This window comes from Agelaius tricolor, unplaced genomic scaffold (assembly GCF_023055355.1).
Source record: "Agelaius tricolor isolate 1412-34295 unplaced genomic scaffold, bAgeTri1.0.p SCAF_3, whole genome shotgun sequence".
NCBI lineage: Eukaryota > Metazoa > Chordata > Aves > Passeriformes > Icteridae > Agelaius > Agelaius tricolor.
Window position 1 is genome coordinate 18,580,665 of NW_027269263.1, and position 16,422 is coordinate 18,597,086.

At 46.5% G+C, this 16,422-nt stretch overlaps 1 protein-coding gene across 2 annotated transcripts; it reads right to left on the reverse strand.

Annotated features, from left to right (window-relative positions):
* Positions 1–9,595: 9,595 nt before the first annotated feature.
* MB (myoglobin) lies at positions 9,596–16,169 on the reverse strand. 2 transcript variants are annotated; one of them, XM_071422749.1, is made up of 4 exons: positions 15,810–16,169; positions 13,439–15,484; positions 11,124–11,346; positions 9,596–10,426 (listed from the first exon to the last, which is right to left on the reverse strand). In XM_071422749.1, the coding sequence occupies exons 2-4, from the start codon at positions 13,531–13,533 to the stop codon at positions 10,280–10,282; spliced, it is 465 nt and encodes a 154-aa protein (XP_071278850.1). In that variant the 5' UTR covers positions 13,534–15,484; positions 15,810–16,169; the 3' UTR covers positions 9,596–10,279. The 2 variants fall into 2 exon arrangements, with proteins under 2 accessions (XP_071278850.1, XP_071278851.1); XM_071422750.1 differs by lacking the exon at positions 13,439–15,484.
* Positions 16,170–16,422: the final 253 nt, after the last annotated feature.

Genomic DNA, 16,422 nt, shown 5'->3' on the forward strand with positions numbered 1-16,422 from the left:
TTATTTTTTACATTCATGGGGAGTGACACAGATTAATTTTACCTTATTAGGAAATTATCTCAGTGCAACCCTTACTGGCAACAAATGTCAGCTCAGCAAGGTTGTCTACAGAGCACAGACTATTTATCTTTGGTCTCTTGTGCTTTGTCCAAACACTCAGCCATTCCTCCACTAGTTATAATAAAGGTAGTGCCTCAAATGCATCAAAAGTTTTCATTGAAGAAGTTGTGGGGTTTTGGTGGGTTGTTTTTTTGGGTTTTCTTTTGGATAAATTATGTTCTGTGGAAGGCTGGGGAAGATGCTCTACAATGAAACTCTGAAACCAGTCATTTGAATGTGGAATGACATAGCCCACCACCATGTCTGTAATAAAGAAGCATGTTGAATCTGAAGACATAAATGTCCTTTCCCTCGTTCTATTTCTCATTTCAGTGTCTAATCAGATCTCCAACATTTGGCTAGATGCTGCTGTGTGAGTAGCTGTTTCACATCTGGGACATTGGACAGTAACAATGAACTGAATGGAAGAAAGAGTCTGAGCCAGGAATGCCAGCTTTATAGCAATCTTGGTTTGAAAAGAACTTTAGGATTTACTGAAGAGTTGGGAGGAAGAAATCCCACATACTTGGGCAAAACAATATCTCTTCCAGTAATGCATGTGACAACATCCCAAGGAAATAGTGACAAGAAAGAAGAACTAGTCAGTGCTAGTTAAAGTGGGTTTTTTTTCCCTTTCCCATTTTTCCTTGCTCAGTTTCCCAGAGGATTCCTTCTTGACCCTTGTGCTGTGGTACCAAACATGACTCAAACTGCTACTTTACTAATGTCACCATTTACAGTCTTTCTCTGCAGCCTGGGTGGGCAATATGCTTCCCATTTCTGTCTCTGTCATAGGCCAAATCCCAATTACTCAGGGAGAAATAAGCAAATGAACAAGTGATCTCATGACACCTAGTTTAGGCTGTACTGGGGAGTTGCATTAATTCCTCCACAGAGCACAGAATAGTCTTCTCAGGACATAACAGTATACAGCTTAAGAGTGGAGCAGAACTTGGTATCATCCCATGTCACTGCTACGTCAACTGCACCACTCAGCTTGGTGTCATCTGCAAAACTGCTGAGGATGCACTTGATCCCACTACCTGGGCCTTTACTATTAAATTGTACTAATATTGAACAGTTTTGGTCCTTGTATGGACTTATGAGCGATTTCTATGGACTTTTGACCACTCCTCAAGGGTCAGTATACACTGCAAGGACACCACTCTGCCTTCTTAGGCATATCTAGTGCATCTTTTGCTCTTTTCTCAGTTTGCTCCAGTCCCACTCCAATAAGAACAACCTAACAGGGAACAAATCCTGTTGTAAATATGAGGCTTGGTTTACACAGTAATTTGTACCAAAATATTTCCTATCCAGAATTCTTAATAGCAATCTATGGTATCCTACTAGGCAGAGAAACCTTGCACTTGGCCAGCTCTGACACCAGTCAGCCAAGTGCAGAGGATGAGATTTAAATAAAACAGTTCATTAAGGAAAAAAAACCAAAACCACAAACAAACCAAAGCATTTCAACAGTTTCCCAAATAAAAGTATCTGGCTGGTCCCCCCTGGTTTCCTGCAACACTTACCCACCTATGCAGCTTCATAGTTCTTGTTTAAGGATCATTTGATGAGATGAGAATGAGTTTGCTGCTGTTAACAGGGGACCATGGCTGGCAGTCATACCACATAGATTTAGCCATGACATTGAGGATGCAGAGCTAGGCCACAGGACGAGCAGTGTCTCCTCCTTGAATGCCCCGTAAGGGGGAAAAATGAAAGAGAGTGAATATGAAGCAGGGACTGTTAATGGCAGTAAAACCTCCCCAGGAAACCTAGCACCAAGCCCCAAACCACTGAAGAAGGAGACAAAGCCCATGTGGCAGGAATTCAGTAACTGTTGCTGAGCAGAACAGAGCCCACCCTTTGCACAGCAACACGAGCTCATTTTGACTGATTTCCATGGATATCTGCTTCTACTACATCTGCTGTGGGGAATTGCAGTTTGAAGGCTTTAAATAGATCACAGTTATTGCCACAAAAGGCACTAATAAAAGGGGCTCATACTTCAGCTGACGAATAGATGCAGAACTGATTTCCAAGTTTGTACTGCATCATGAGCAGAAAAAAATCACTAATCCTAAGCCTGTGGCAAAGAATTTGCTGCATGAATCCAGGTCTTTGAAAGGTCTCACACCCACTGAAATTGATGAGTATTGAGAGGCCGTGTACATTTGGGACTCTGGAACAAAACATTTAGTTCTGTGTATTAACTATAGCCTTTGTGCTGTACATACACACATGTACACCCACACACACACACCCTCATCACAGACTTAATTGTAGGTAACTGTAGGTAAGCACTTCCAACAGGAGGGAAATTAAATGCCCAAAGAAAGGTTATTCTTTACATTTATTTCTAAGATGCTCTGTCCTCAAGATACAAGTGATGTGTCACTCCTCTCTCTCAATAGACACTTTCTAGTATGTATTATCTCTTATCTCACCAACACCAGTACTTGGAAGGATGCTGTACTCTGCAGCACTTACTCTGTTTTGGTCTATTTCTAACGTTGAGAAGCTCTAGCACACTTTTCTCCATAATTAGCCCCTTTACTGAGGGTGGTGCAGTGTTGTCCATCTCCAACCTGACCATAGATGGAAAGAAAAAGCATTGCCTCCATTTCTACTTCTTCCCTGCTGTATGTTGCCAGAAGAATTGGAACTGAAGACTTCCCAGTTATGAGCCACTGTGTATGAACAGGGATGTGATGCAGCTCGGAAAGGAAATGTTTCTCGACCATCCTCCGTGAAATCTGTACATTCCTTCCAGCCAGGCACAGCAGCAAGCTATCCTCAAAACAGAGCAATAAGGAAAGAAAACCCTCTTTCTCTTGTTGTACTCACTGAAGAGAGCTGTGAGTGTGGGTAGATCCAGATGTTACCATCAATGAGGTGGGAGGAGAGGTTGGAAGCATAGCTTGCAGGAAAAACAACCCCAGGCTCTCTGAACACCACACAGCAGGCTGTCACATAGGCTGTTGTTCCCAAGCAGCCTCATGCTTTGCAATATGTCACTTAATGCTAGGCACAGAAATATCTTCTCCCTCTTCTCTCCATTTTTCTTCTCAAAGAGAATGCCCTTGGGAAGGAGCAGTCCCACTAGGACAGTAACAGCCTCAGAGCTGTATGAAGGCTTTTAGACAGTCCTGGTTAGAAATACTGGTAGAAATACTCCAGGACTCCAGCACACCAAGAAAGATTTTGGTGGTTTAAAAGGATTCAGCCAGCCATGTGTTGAGTGAGGAGGGCTAGCTAAATACAGTCAGTATGAAAACCAGCACTGGGTTTTTTTGTTGTTATTTTTTAAAGCCTACTCCTTTAGAGCCTAGGCACATGAGCTAGGCAGGGATCCCTCACTGAAACCTGGTCTCCTGAAGGCAAGCCCTTTCCAAAATGGAAAGGCACAGCTCATTTTTAAAAGACCAAAGAATTATGAGCTGAGTTATCTATGTGATAAAAGGCACGCACCTGAATCTTGTTCACTAATCACACTGTTGGATGGAGGTAGCTGGAACAGCATTTTTTGGAGGCTGGATTAGACAAAATATGACTGGATCTGCCAAACTAGGCAGAAGAAGGTCACTTCCGTGGACTATAAATTAAGTTAGGCAAATGAAACCCGGATGGCTTAGACCCACCCAAGATGGTGGCAAAATGTTAGAAATCAAGGAGGGAATTACAGATGAAATTGTAAGTATGTGCATAATTACACAGGAAGATCTGAGGTTCATGCACTAGGTTCTCTTCTGCTGGTGACGTATTTTTAGATATCCATGTCCTTTATTATCTTAGTCTGGGACTCCTCTTTTTCTTTGGAAGTGAGAAGGTTAGCAATTTCCCAAGTGCCACCATAGTGCATAGTTTATCTCCAGAGAACTTCATTTCAAGTTCAGCCCCACAGTCTTTAGACTGCTTCACTTTGCATGCAGCATCTGTAATCTCTTGGGGTATTTACACTGCACCCGCATTGTGACTGCACATCTATACACAGGATGTCCTTTGGCAACTGCTAAAACTCAACCACTTCAAAGCAAAAACTGCTCACTGGCAGATGGCACAACTTCACATGTCTTCCTACACAAAAAGATCACAGGCATCCACTGCCCTGCAGCCAGCAGCCTGACCTAGTGGCAGCTGAATGAAAAAAGCCTGAAAACAATGTACTCATGCCTCTCTGCCTCAGTTTACCCTTTCTAAAATGGGCTTAACTGCACAGATGGAAAGCATAGATAGGCCTTAACTAAAGTCTGGGCTAAGAACAGTAGAGCAAATAACTCAGGCATATTGTAAGAGAGGTGCTGTTTCAGTATTTTGTAGACTGAGACTTTTAAACTGGATGAAACTGAGTTCTTAATTACCTTTAGAAATTAGAACAGAGCTTGTCCCTGATGACACTTACAGTCAACAAGTTTCTGATCTAAAACAGATAAGGAAGCTATGACTCTGCTCAACTAGAAAAACCATAGTAGGAAATATGTTAAAAATTATATTCTAATTACTCTTCTTGTTATGAGCTAGGAATTTGTGACTGTTATGAAGAACTCCATTTCATGACAGAGGATTTTGATTGAAAAGGAAAAAAATTGATGACTTTATACACTGAGGGATCATTTCTCATCTGTAGAGGGAACATAGCAAAAGACATAGGGACACCAGCTTAAATGTGACATGCTAAAATTAGCTGGGGAATTAGTTGAGTTAGTAATACATGCAATTATCATGGCAAAAACAAAATGTACAAAAAGTTTCTTTCTCATGGTTTATGGGCCAGCTTTGTGAAAGCATCACATCCATAATCTTAGCACCATGAGAAAACTCCATCTTTCTTCCCATACAAAAGCATACCAATAAGCAGCTTGAGTTAGGAAACTCCCTCCATTGCATTACAGCAGAAGGGTTGTCAGAATGATGGTAATTCATTTTTCTTTCCTCCTTAGGAGTCCCATAGATGCATTTGCCTTCAGAGGGGGAGCTGAGGGCTGCAAGTGTGGCACTTGGTGTGCTCTGCCTCCTCTTCCACCATCTCTGGACAGCTTGTCTGAGCGTGACTGGTGCAAACCCTTTGCTCAGCCACAGACTCTGCAGGGACACCATATGGCTGGTTTAGACAAAACTCTGTGGTATTTTTACTCCTTTATACCCAACGAACTCACAGTTAATCCGTGGCATCCCTCAAAGGGCACCAGACTATTCATCCAGCTGAGTGAAAAAACACAGACTCACTTTGACACTGTATCAGCTAACTCTCCAGATAACCCCAAAGCTTGCCAAAAGGACAAGCCTGATGTCATGCAAGCCCTGAGCAGAGCAATCCCAGATCTTGGTGAGGGTATCAGCTCCAGGAATTTTCCACCCGTCTGGTGAGAGCTTGGATGCTGAAATTTATCATGAATAAGGAAGCATGTTAAGGGAGGACAGAAGATAAAAAATCTTAATAAAAGCACCATTAATTATATATACTGGTAAGTAACAGAAGATCCACAAGCTAAGCATAGAGACATAGAGAATTAAGTGCTAATAATCCAGAAAGTCTTCCACCCAAATCTATTCTGACACTTGAACATTTGAACCTGTTTTAAGGACAATCTAAAATAAGATTGAGCACCCAGCAGCTGCATTCATACTGAGCTTTCCTTGGAGAAGGGAAACGGGAAACAGGCATAATTTCCTTTAAGCCCTCCTCCAGACATACGGTGCAGCTAAGTACATACCAGTATGTATCCCTCCCCATCCCAAATACACATTGCCTTGTCCATGCAGCTGCCATCTATGCTGGCATGCCCCATGCCAGGGCTTGCCTTGCCTTGCTCAGGAGAGCCCCGGACCTGCCTGTCTGACATGGCTTATCACGAGTGGTCACTGCAGGGCTGGAGGGGAAGGTGGAGGCAGCCTGCTCTGTTTATTTACTTGCAGGGAATGAAAGCCAAACTGGGAAAGGACTTTGGTAAAGTGCAGTCAAGTGACTATAAAGTACTGCTTTAAAAAGGCACAAGGTCACCTTTGCTGACATTTGGATAAGGATTTTATAGAAGTCACAGGACTGAGAGATGGGCTTGTTGTGGCTATGATCACAGGGGAGGGAGGGATTTATGTTCTGGTTAAGAACACTGCATTGTTGTGACTCTTTCGTGTTCACAAATGCTCATTTATTAGGCTGTTGGATAAAAGAGGCTGATTGGGCTTTTTCTTCTCACTTACTTAGACTCTGTTGGCACAACTTCATGAAATTTAATAGCCCTACTACCCACCAGTACTCCCCGGGTGCCCTGTTCTTGCATAGTTTGTCTTCTTATTTGGTTAGACCTTAGCTATTTCAAGGCTGTACTTGATTTGAACACAATGTGAGAACTCATATATATCATTCTCTCAGATGAAGAACTGGTGCACAAGAATGCTGGAATCTGAAGGATTTGGACAGACGTTTGCTATATTGTGTATTTTGAAGCTGGTGCTTGTGTATAGGTATATGTGTGTGTGTCTGTCTGTCTGTCTGTGTCTCTGTGTGCTCAGTCTGAGAAGCAGACTCTGATTGTTAAGCCCTGCACAGCCTGGAAAAGTAGCCTTGAGCAAACTTGAGATTAATGAGTCCAGGAAGAAGGAGGACACGATCTGCCATGCACCTTCTGGAAAAAAATGTTATGGGCAAGGATGTCTACATCACAAAAACACCTGGTTCCACTATTTCTTTTCCTCAGTGGCATGACACACAGGACAAGTTTTGGCCAGGTGGTAGAGACCATAGGGATCATGACAAAAATAATCCTCATCTGAAAGTATGTAGTATAGGTAGCATTTGTGTCCTTATTAAATTAATATAGGCATTACATCCTTCAGGCACTGTCTGTGCTTCAATTCCCAGAAACCAGACTTAACTGTTCGGTGACTATTACATGGACTAGAAACATCTCTGCCCTTTCCTCCCATTAGCCCTGCAGGGAGATGCAAATATGAAGAATGTCACAAGCTTCATACTAATGTGCTAAATATTTAACATAATTAGTCATCGGAGCCCTATCCCTTTCTCCCACTGAGGTGACCAAGAGAAGATCACAGGATTAATAGTATGGTCCCCAGCCCTTGTTCTGTGAGGCCATTTGACGTTGGCAGGTGTATTGGAGTCAGCAGGATCAGCAGGCAGAGGGAAAGACAAGGGGGACAGGCAGCACAGCCTGCAGTTATTGCACCCTGGCTGGGGCTGACAGCTCATTTGCACAGCGTCTGGGAAGCGAGGGCCTGCTCCCCTCATCTGAGATTCTGATGAGTGGCTGGTGTCTGACACCGAAGCCCAAGAGATCCCAGACAGGTCACTGGCTCGGAGCCATGGCGAGTTCTGCATGCAATGGAAACCGCAGCGGGGAGAAGGGCTGCAAGCCCGACCTGGCTGCAGCCAGTGCGTACGTGCTGGAGCAAGGTGGCTGGCAGCCACACAGTCCACATCTCATCGTGTGACTGGGATTGAGTATGTGACACCACATGGTCCCAATGGGGACCGGGGCTGGGGACAAGTCCCTGGGACCCATCCACCTGATGTAAAGCTATTCCTGGAAAAGAAGGAGGAAAATGTCTGGGCTCGCGCTGATATAGTTTATCTCCACTAATGGACTTTGTCCTATATATGAACCAGAAAAATTTTATGTGCTAGCAGCAGAGTGAAAGGAGGGCCTCCAACAAAGACTCTGAATCAATATAGCACGGAGCTAAAAAAATCCTTTTCCCACCATCTGCTTTGTTGTAGGAAACTTCCCCTGTCCTTAAAGCCAGGGCCATTGCAGGAGTTTTATAGACTCACTCTGTAGGAATTACATATATCCCTGCAGTCATGTCAGGACTCGGCCAAGGGCATACTCTGTGCCTAGAGTAGCAAAGGTGCAGGGAGGTGGATTTCACCACAAGCACCCCAAATCACTGAGCCTGCTGGAGTTACCTTCACTGTTATTGGTACCCGAATGTGCTGGTTCATCTCGGCTTGCACATCTTCACTGAGCCATAGGCACAACCAGAAAACATCTGTCAGACCCCACATCTGACCAGGAGATTTATGGATGGCTCCTAGTGCACTGACACAGTGGGGTAAGGCAGGCAGAGAGAAGGTCAGTGCTCCCAATGGGCTGACATTTAGTCCAGGTACCTAATAACTGGTAACTAGGCACAACACACATGCAAACTCTCCTTCCTCCACCACATAAAAATATCTAGACAACTCCAGTCCCACTCAGACTGACAGAGGCAGCTGCTATAGCAGAGCTTTTAATCCTAAAGCAGAGTCTGTTGTCACTGGCAGGAAATCTTATTGTGTTGGACAAGCAATCCTAGATCTTAATTACATATATTTCCCTCCCCACAAAACCAGACGGACTAGACTGGAGTCAGACGAAGCACACTGCTTAAGCCAGGGACCACCTGGCTGTAACTTCATCTAGGTGACAGCATATGCCTTTGTGACCTCCTCTGAAAGGTTGAAACACCAAGCAAGCTCCCAGAGGTAAAGTGAGGAATTGTAAACAGCAAGAAATCAGATATGCACAGTTCTGCGACGGAATTTATTGTTCCTTCTCCTTTCAGAGACTGAATTCTTTTGGCCTTTGCCCTGACCAAAGACACAGCAGATCATGCTGGTACAGGATTGATTTTTAAGGGAGCTGGTGGCTCCTTCACTGTCTCCACTTAACTCAGTGTAGCAGGGAGTACCTTGAACTAGGTCCTGCTAGTAGCTCCTGTTACTGAGCACCTCATTTTTCTTCCTTGTGCTTGCCCTCAGACTGTCTCTGTGAGATAAGGTGCATTACTTTCTTCACACCAAAAAGAGCAGCTGTGTCACTTCCATGCATTTCTCCTAGCCACAACCCCCTGGTGTTTGGATGGGGAGAGGGCAACAGGAAGAGGGAGGTATCTTGCCATTCTGTCTGTCTCACTGTGTTTACAGATGTACACGACAGGATGTGGGTGTACATCTGTAAACACAGTGCAGCATGCACTGCAGGGGCACCTCAGAAAAAAATCAAAAGGCTGCAAAGACCAGAGTTTGGGTCTTCAGACCTGCCATTGCAGCCTTCCACCTGAGCTGATCATCCCTCCGTTCCGGTGTCTGGAGAGAGCAATGCACTGCACTGCTACTGGGAGCCAAGACTGCTTGCACATGCCACCTCCCCATAAATGAATAAGGGACCTTCCCTCACCACATTCCCCCAGCACAGCAGTGGCCACAGCCTTTAGTCAGGGAGCTCTTCTCTCAGCACTGAGGCACTGAGCTGAGGCTGCTGTCTTGTGCTGTGAGGTCCAGTAATCAGGTCATGTCCCCATGGTGACATCCGAGTGCCCTAAGTCCCTGGCTAAGACAGATGCCACGTGCTGCTCAGGTCATAGACTGACAGTGCAGGTTGCTCTGCAGCCAGATATGTATGCAAAACACCTTTCCATTTTCTACTCTTCCCCCAGTTCTCACTGGGGTGTTGGTACAGCCAGGAGCAAACACACAACTCTGGTGCAGGGATTTTTATTTTCTGAGAAACACATATTTCACTTCCCAGGGCAACAGAGCTTCAGACACATAGTGGTGGCTACTAGAAAGCCTACAGATCACAGGTAGTACTGGTCTTTATAGTTTTGCTAATGCAAGTTTAACAACTAAACCTCCAGAGCTGGCAGGCACTGGAGACTGACTGGCTGCATTCACCCCCACAAAGCAAGGTAACACTGTGCTGGAAGCTCTCCATAGTAACCTGCTAACAGTCTGTGGCAGGAATGGGATGCTGTGTCCCTGCTTCCCATTCTCACATCTCTCATTTGAGTCATTCCTTCACTCATTCACCACACTTAGCACTTCCCTTGATCCTCCACATCCCTTCATCTTTGGCCATGCCATTTGCCTCTCAGATGAGACTGAGTTTCAGGGAGAGAGAGAGAAAGGGGATAAAATAGCCTGAAGCTCATAGATAACCCCTAATGTTATTTTTCCTAAAAGAGCAGAATATTTCTTTTGTATACATGAAGCCAGGAAACAACAGTTTATCATGGATATCACTCTGAGTGCCTCAATGCTGCCTGGAGTGACTCTTGGCCTCTCATCAAAGCTTTCCCACACAGCAGAGATGGCCAATTGTGAGATGTTCAAAATAGCGCTGGGGAAAGATGCGTGGCCAGGCCCTCCATCGTGGCGCTCCTTTGTGCGTATGTGCTAACCCTGGAAACCGAACTCCTTGTACTTGCTGGCCATATCATTTCGGAACAGCTCCAGAGCCTTCTTCATTGCAGCCTGGGCATCAGCCCCAAAGTCTGCAGCGTGTTTTTCGGCAAGGACCTTGATAATGACTTCAGAAATGAACTATGAGGAAGGAAAGAGAGAAAGAAAAACTGAAGGGACACTCAAGGTTTATTTTCAGAAAAGCCAGACTAAGAAATAGGTTGCAGAGCCTGGAAATATCTCTGAGCTAATTCAGTAGGCCTTCCTGCAGCCTCTGGAGAGACAGTGAGGTCTAGTATGCAAGGAGTCTGGGCTAGGCAGAAGCACTGGGCTCTATTCCTAGCTCTGACGCTGATCTGCTTCATGACCTTGAGTAGACCATGGCCCTTTCCACTTTTTGTCAGCCTCATCCATTAAGACTGCAAATTCATGCCCTGTGTTTGTATAACACTTACTTTTATGGGTCTTGGTCTCCAATGGATCCTCCAGGGCTTACTCTAAAATTGTATGTCCCCTGTGTCCAGTCACTGACAGTCCTTATGTAATTCAGTTTCCCAGGCATGCATAGGCTGCATGGGCTGGTTTATTGTTGTCAAGGGTTGGTCAGACTGCGTGTGGTGTTTGGAATGGGAAATCTAAACTTGGATATTCACATACCATTTGCATACCATGAGCCCTTTTTGTGCCTCCTCCTGCTTGTACACACAGACCCTGGACTTGAGGGAGAGCTCACTGAAGTCCAACTAGTCATCAATAAATGAAAGCCCAGCTCTCACATAGCTGTCTTACACACATTCACTACACATCAGACACTGAGACTCTCTGCCCTTTTCCATACCTCCAAATATTTGACAGGGATTTTGTGCTTGGTTGCATGGGTCTGAGCCAGGGGCTTCAACTCGGCCTCATGATTACCCTTTGCCTTCAGGATTTTGCCCAGTTGGGTAAGAACAGTAACTCCATGTTTCTTCAGATCTTCAGAGCCCTTCATCGCATCAGGGGTCTTCAGGCCTTTGAACTTTTCAAAGCGATCGAGGGTCTCAGGATGGTCCTGAAAGAGTCTGTGGACAAAAGCAGAGGGACTTTGGAGAGGGGAAGCTCCTGACATACCTCCCTTTGAGTACTCAATCTACTTTATTCCCATCTTCTTACCCATTTCTTAAGATGATCACCACTGTCTATTTCCATTCCCTCTGGTCATGACAGAGACACTGCCCTAAACATGCCCAACTAGAGCAACAGAGGAAGTGTCTGTATTTTTTCCATATAGTTCTGATAACTCTTTGGCACCCATCCCCTGGATTATGTCAACGGTTTTAAGACAGAGACAAGAGCCAAGAGCCAAGGCTAGTCATGATACTGAGAGGTGAGTTTTTGTATTCATGTGAAGGAAAACCAAAAGAAGACAAAACCGCCTGTCTTCATCAATTTACTGTTGCTGGAGAGCCCACCTATAGACTCCTGCCTCTCACTCAAACTCTCTTATCAGCCCATGATTTGTTGTCCAGGAAATGAGAGCTCTACAAGCTTCTCATAGCAAAAAAACCCCAAACCAACCAAAAAAAAAAAAAAAAAACAAAAAAAAAACAAAAAAAAAACCAACAACAACAACAAAAAAAAACCCAACCAAAAAAACAGCCCCCAGCCTCAGGTCCCTTATATCTGGAGGCTGTGTGTTCTTGAATGTCATCTGGATGAGAGAGTTTAATGTGCCCCCAAACCTGATGATTGCAGACATGGAGGAACTTGGTTCCTGTCCTTTTTTCCCACCCTCTCTCCCTTCCCTCTTCCCTCTCTCCTCCCTCAGAAACTCCTTGGAGGAGACCTGGGTTGGCAGGGGAGCGCAAAGTCACAGGCTGACATCTATTTATTTAATGCCATGCTCTAATCTGTGATACTTGTAAGAAAAATGGTACTAGTTTTCCATTGGGAACTGCTTTTTCTCGCATGTGGCAAATTCAGAGCCAAATTAGCCACCTCAGAGATGGATGGGTGAAGATGGCTCAGGTTCCCGTTATTCCTCCAGCACTCCTGCTCTGGACCACAAGAGGGGAAAGCCATCACATTTCCACACACTTCATTCCTATTCCATTCCTTACCCTTCCTTACCCTTCAAGTGGCAGCTGATCTGGATCATGATAATGCAGGTAAGGAAAACAGCCCCCTTCTTTGGCTCATCTTTCAAAAATGTTTTTTACAGCTTTGCAGTAGATGTGCCTGGAGATGTGGGCTCCTTGCCTTAGCCATGCTTGGGATAGAAATCCCCCAAGCAGGTGCCACATCTCCACTACTCTCCTCGGTGTCTGTACCACACCCATTTGGGTGTGCACAGTCTGAGAGGAGAGCTGAAGAGAATCTCCTCAAAGTCTGCATCCTCTCTGGTCTTAAGGGACAAGCTAGGCTCCAGTGTCCACCTAATGTTCTTTCCTGCTTTGCAGTATCTGGGGTGTTCACCACTCCACCACTCCAAGTGCCAGGATCACAAGGACAACATGGAGGATGGGGTCCTCTCTCAGCTGGAGACCTCAGCAGCACTTCTGACACTGGAATGATGGTGAAGGGAAGTAAGGGGAAGGATGTGCCTCATTTCATACTTAGACCTCAAATTCATCATGAGGTAATGGACAAGTGTTATTGCACAGATTTCTGGCCAAAAAGCAGGATGGGCAGGGCTCTGCCAGGTGAGACTAAGGTGGGGAGAGGGAAACTCTCAGGTACTTCGTAGTTAATTTTACTGAAATAGATTCCAAGAAAATTGCCACAGAGGTAATGTTCCTCTCTTTTCATTCTTTCTCTTTTTCCCGACATCCTTTCTGCAGAGCATCTGAAGCCCCATGACACACTTCACTCCAGCATTTCTCACTGTAGTGCTTGGGAAATGAGGATCCAAAGCAGAGCTTGGCCACCAGAGGCAGAGAGACAAAGCACAGCCATGTGTTAAAAGCAGCATTGGTCTGCTCCTGCACCCATAGAGAGATGGAGAGACAGAAGCACAGCCAATTTACACAGGGAGTAACTTTTAACCCAGAAAATAGTAATGGGAAAACCACCATTCTACAAGAAAGAAAACACCTTGTTGAAATAAACACTGACAAGCATGTCTCTCATCAAAAGCTCTCAGCTTTACTCTTAGGACTGAAGCTCCTTGCTTACCTCATTAAAATTTGATGGCCATGGCCAGCGAGGTCGGACTCCACCTTTCCCCAGACTGTCAGGACTTGCTGCCATTCCTGGTCACTGAGCCCCATGGTTCACCAAAGACAGGTCCTGAGTGCTTCCTGCAGCCGTTTGCCTTTCCCCAAAGGGTAGCTGGAAAGCTCACCCGTGGGATTTATAGCCCCTGCCCACAAACCTACACCTGTCAATCATCAGCTGGACTTCTTGCTCTCTTTCAGGCTTGTCTAACCTAATCAGCCTCTCTGTTTTTTCCTAGGAAGCTATTTTGGGTCAGGTACTATTGTGGGTGCCACTGATGGCATAATTTCTGCTTCTCGTATTGGACTGGCACATGTCCCACTCTAGACAGAAAGGGCACTGCCAGAATGCTGTGCCAGGAGCCTGTCCCAGGTTCCTAAGGACCCAGAGACAGTGTCAAGCTTTATGGCAGGAGATTTCTGAAGAGCCCAGTCATCTGCAAGGCCACCCTGCCTCCCTGTCCCCTGGCCTGCCAAGGGCAGGCAGGAGAAAAGGCCGGGACAGCCAGTAGCATTGACTCCATCACTTCAAAGGCCTTTCCTTTCCCATAATGATCTCACCATCCTTTTCTCCTGGGGTAACACACCACTTGTGACATGCCCTTAAGAGATAACCCTATTCAAAGCCGCCCTGTCATTTCCCCACCTGCTGCAGGAGGAATGAGGGGATAAAAGCTGTATTGGAGCCAGTTTCCCCACATCTGCCTGCCAGGATCCTGCTGCCTGCTCTTCTGGGAAATACCTAGGATTAGCTGATGGCTGAGTCTGGATATTAGAGCCAAGAGATGTACAACTGAGCCAGGAAGGTAATTTGCAGCAGACCAGAGACACAAGGACATAGCAAAGCTACATTCAACACCCACCCAATCAGCAGTTCTGCTCTCTGGCTACTTCTGTCAAGCCAAACAAATTTCAGTGTTGGAAGGAAAAGCCACTGAGCTGACAAACCATGTGGATATGCTTTGGGAGGGCTCCTAGACTTTCTGTCAGGACTGGTAATGGCCTGGCACCCCAGTGGGGTGACTGGTCCCTTCCGGGGGTGGCTGCAGTCAGAGCATAGCCTGATAACAAAGCCCAGCCAGTACTGCTGTCCCGAACTGTGCACCTGGCTCTGGATGTTTCCAAGGAGAAGGCAGGCAAGAAATATCAACTGGAGGCTGAAGACACCTGCCTTGGAATTCAGGAGAAGAGGATTCAACCCCACAGTGTCTACCACAGTGCTTCAGGATGTGAGCTTCTTCAGTGCCTCTGCACTCTTCCACTCCCTACAAGTTCCCTGCTCCAGCCTTGCAAGGGGAGAGAAGTGCCCACATACAATGGGCAGCAAGGATGATGGAGCTACAGAGCCTCACATGCCTTAGAAACACAGAGCTTTAAAGGGAATGCTGTGGGTAAGAAGGGTGGCAAAAGCCCAGTGGAGGTGTCAGCTGGCATCCAAGCCTCGAGATAAGGACATTTTGGCCATTACGTGTTGCAAGCCTCTGTCAGCCAAGTCAATTTGAGACTCTGAAATCCTCCCCTTCCATCTCCTCTATGCACTAGTTTGCTTCACATCCAAAAATCTACATCTAACACTTCAATTTCAAGATTTCACCCTGATTTACCTGTGCAAACACCAGGTGACTACCAATTAGCCAAACTAAGCTAATCTTATGGAATAGAGGTTAGTACTCCTCCAACTCATTCCCTGTGCAGTTCTGCACAGCACAGGGCTGAGACAGGGGAGATGACATATGTGCAGCCTCACTGCCCATGTGCTCACAGCAGTAATGAAGCATTTGTATCCTTCCAGGCTTGGGCAGGATCCTGAACACTGACCTTACTGGTTTACACACCTTTCAGACACACCAGAAACGTGCTCCTAGTACATGAGAGGCTGCTGCTTATGCACCAAGCTCTGTGTATTCCCCAAGCTGGAGCTACGCAGTTGCTGTAATAACTCCATTTGAAATTGGTCGACTCTTCGCTCTCTGCAGCTTTCCCCAGGGCTGTGAAGCCAAAAGTCCTGGTATGGACATTAACATTAAATTGTCAGAATACTTAAAATGGGTATGAGATTCCTTATTGCTTTTTTCTGCAAGCAAAGTAGTAATGAAATGAAATCATAAGCTTTTCTCCCTAGAGCTTAAATAAATAGTCTACAGAAATACTAGAAGTTTTATAGTGCACCAGACCACCCCTCAACCCCGCAGCCATGAAAAGGACATAACATTTTAGTATCTACAGTCCTCTTGTCTTCCCCATGGGGCAAAATCTATCACTTGCATAATCATCTGGATAAACACAAAGCACAGAGAGCCAGCACAGGGGCTGCCTCCTTTAAAACGTACCAGGTGACTGAATAGCCTGTTTCAAGCAGCTCTGCTTACACCGGGGCCGTGCCGGCACACGTGGCTGCGTCTCTGCCCCCACACCTGAAGCTGTCACTGAACCAGCAGAAATGGACCTCGGATGCTTTTGGCCAGGCTTTGGGGCGCATCGCTGGAGCAGTGCGGCCGCTTTCACCCCACTGCAAAGCGCCTCGGATGGCCGTGCAGGATCAGCCCCTGCTGGAGCAGGGTGCGGTGCCCTGGCTGACTCGGGGACCCTCCCCAGCCCGGCCGCTCCGTGGCTCGGTGTCCGGCGCGGGCCCGCAGCGCTGCCCGGCCCGGCCCGGCCCGGCCCGGCGCGGAGGTGCCGCGGCTCCGGCCCCGTGGGCCAGGGCTTGCTGCCACCTCGTGGCCACGGGACACCGAGCCGCTGGCACCGGGGCGCGTCCCGGCCCTGCCGCGGCTGGGAGGCTCGGGGAGCCGGCCGGCCGGCCGGCAGTGCTCTCATTCCGGAGGTTGGAAGGTGACCCCGGGGCAGGCAGGCAGGCAGGCAGGCAGCGTTGGGTGCAGAACTTCTGTGAGGGGCTCATTTTCAGTGCGAGATGTAGAGACATCGTTATTCCTTGGCCACTTG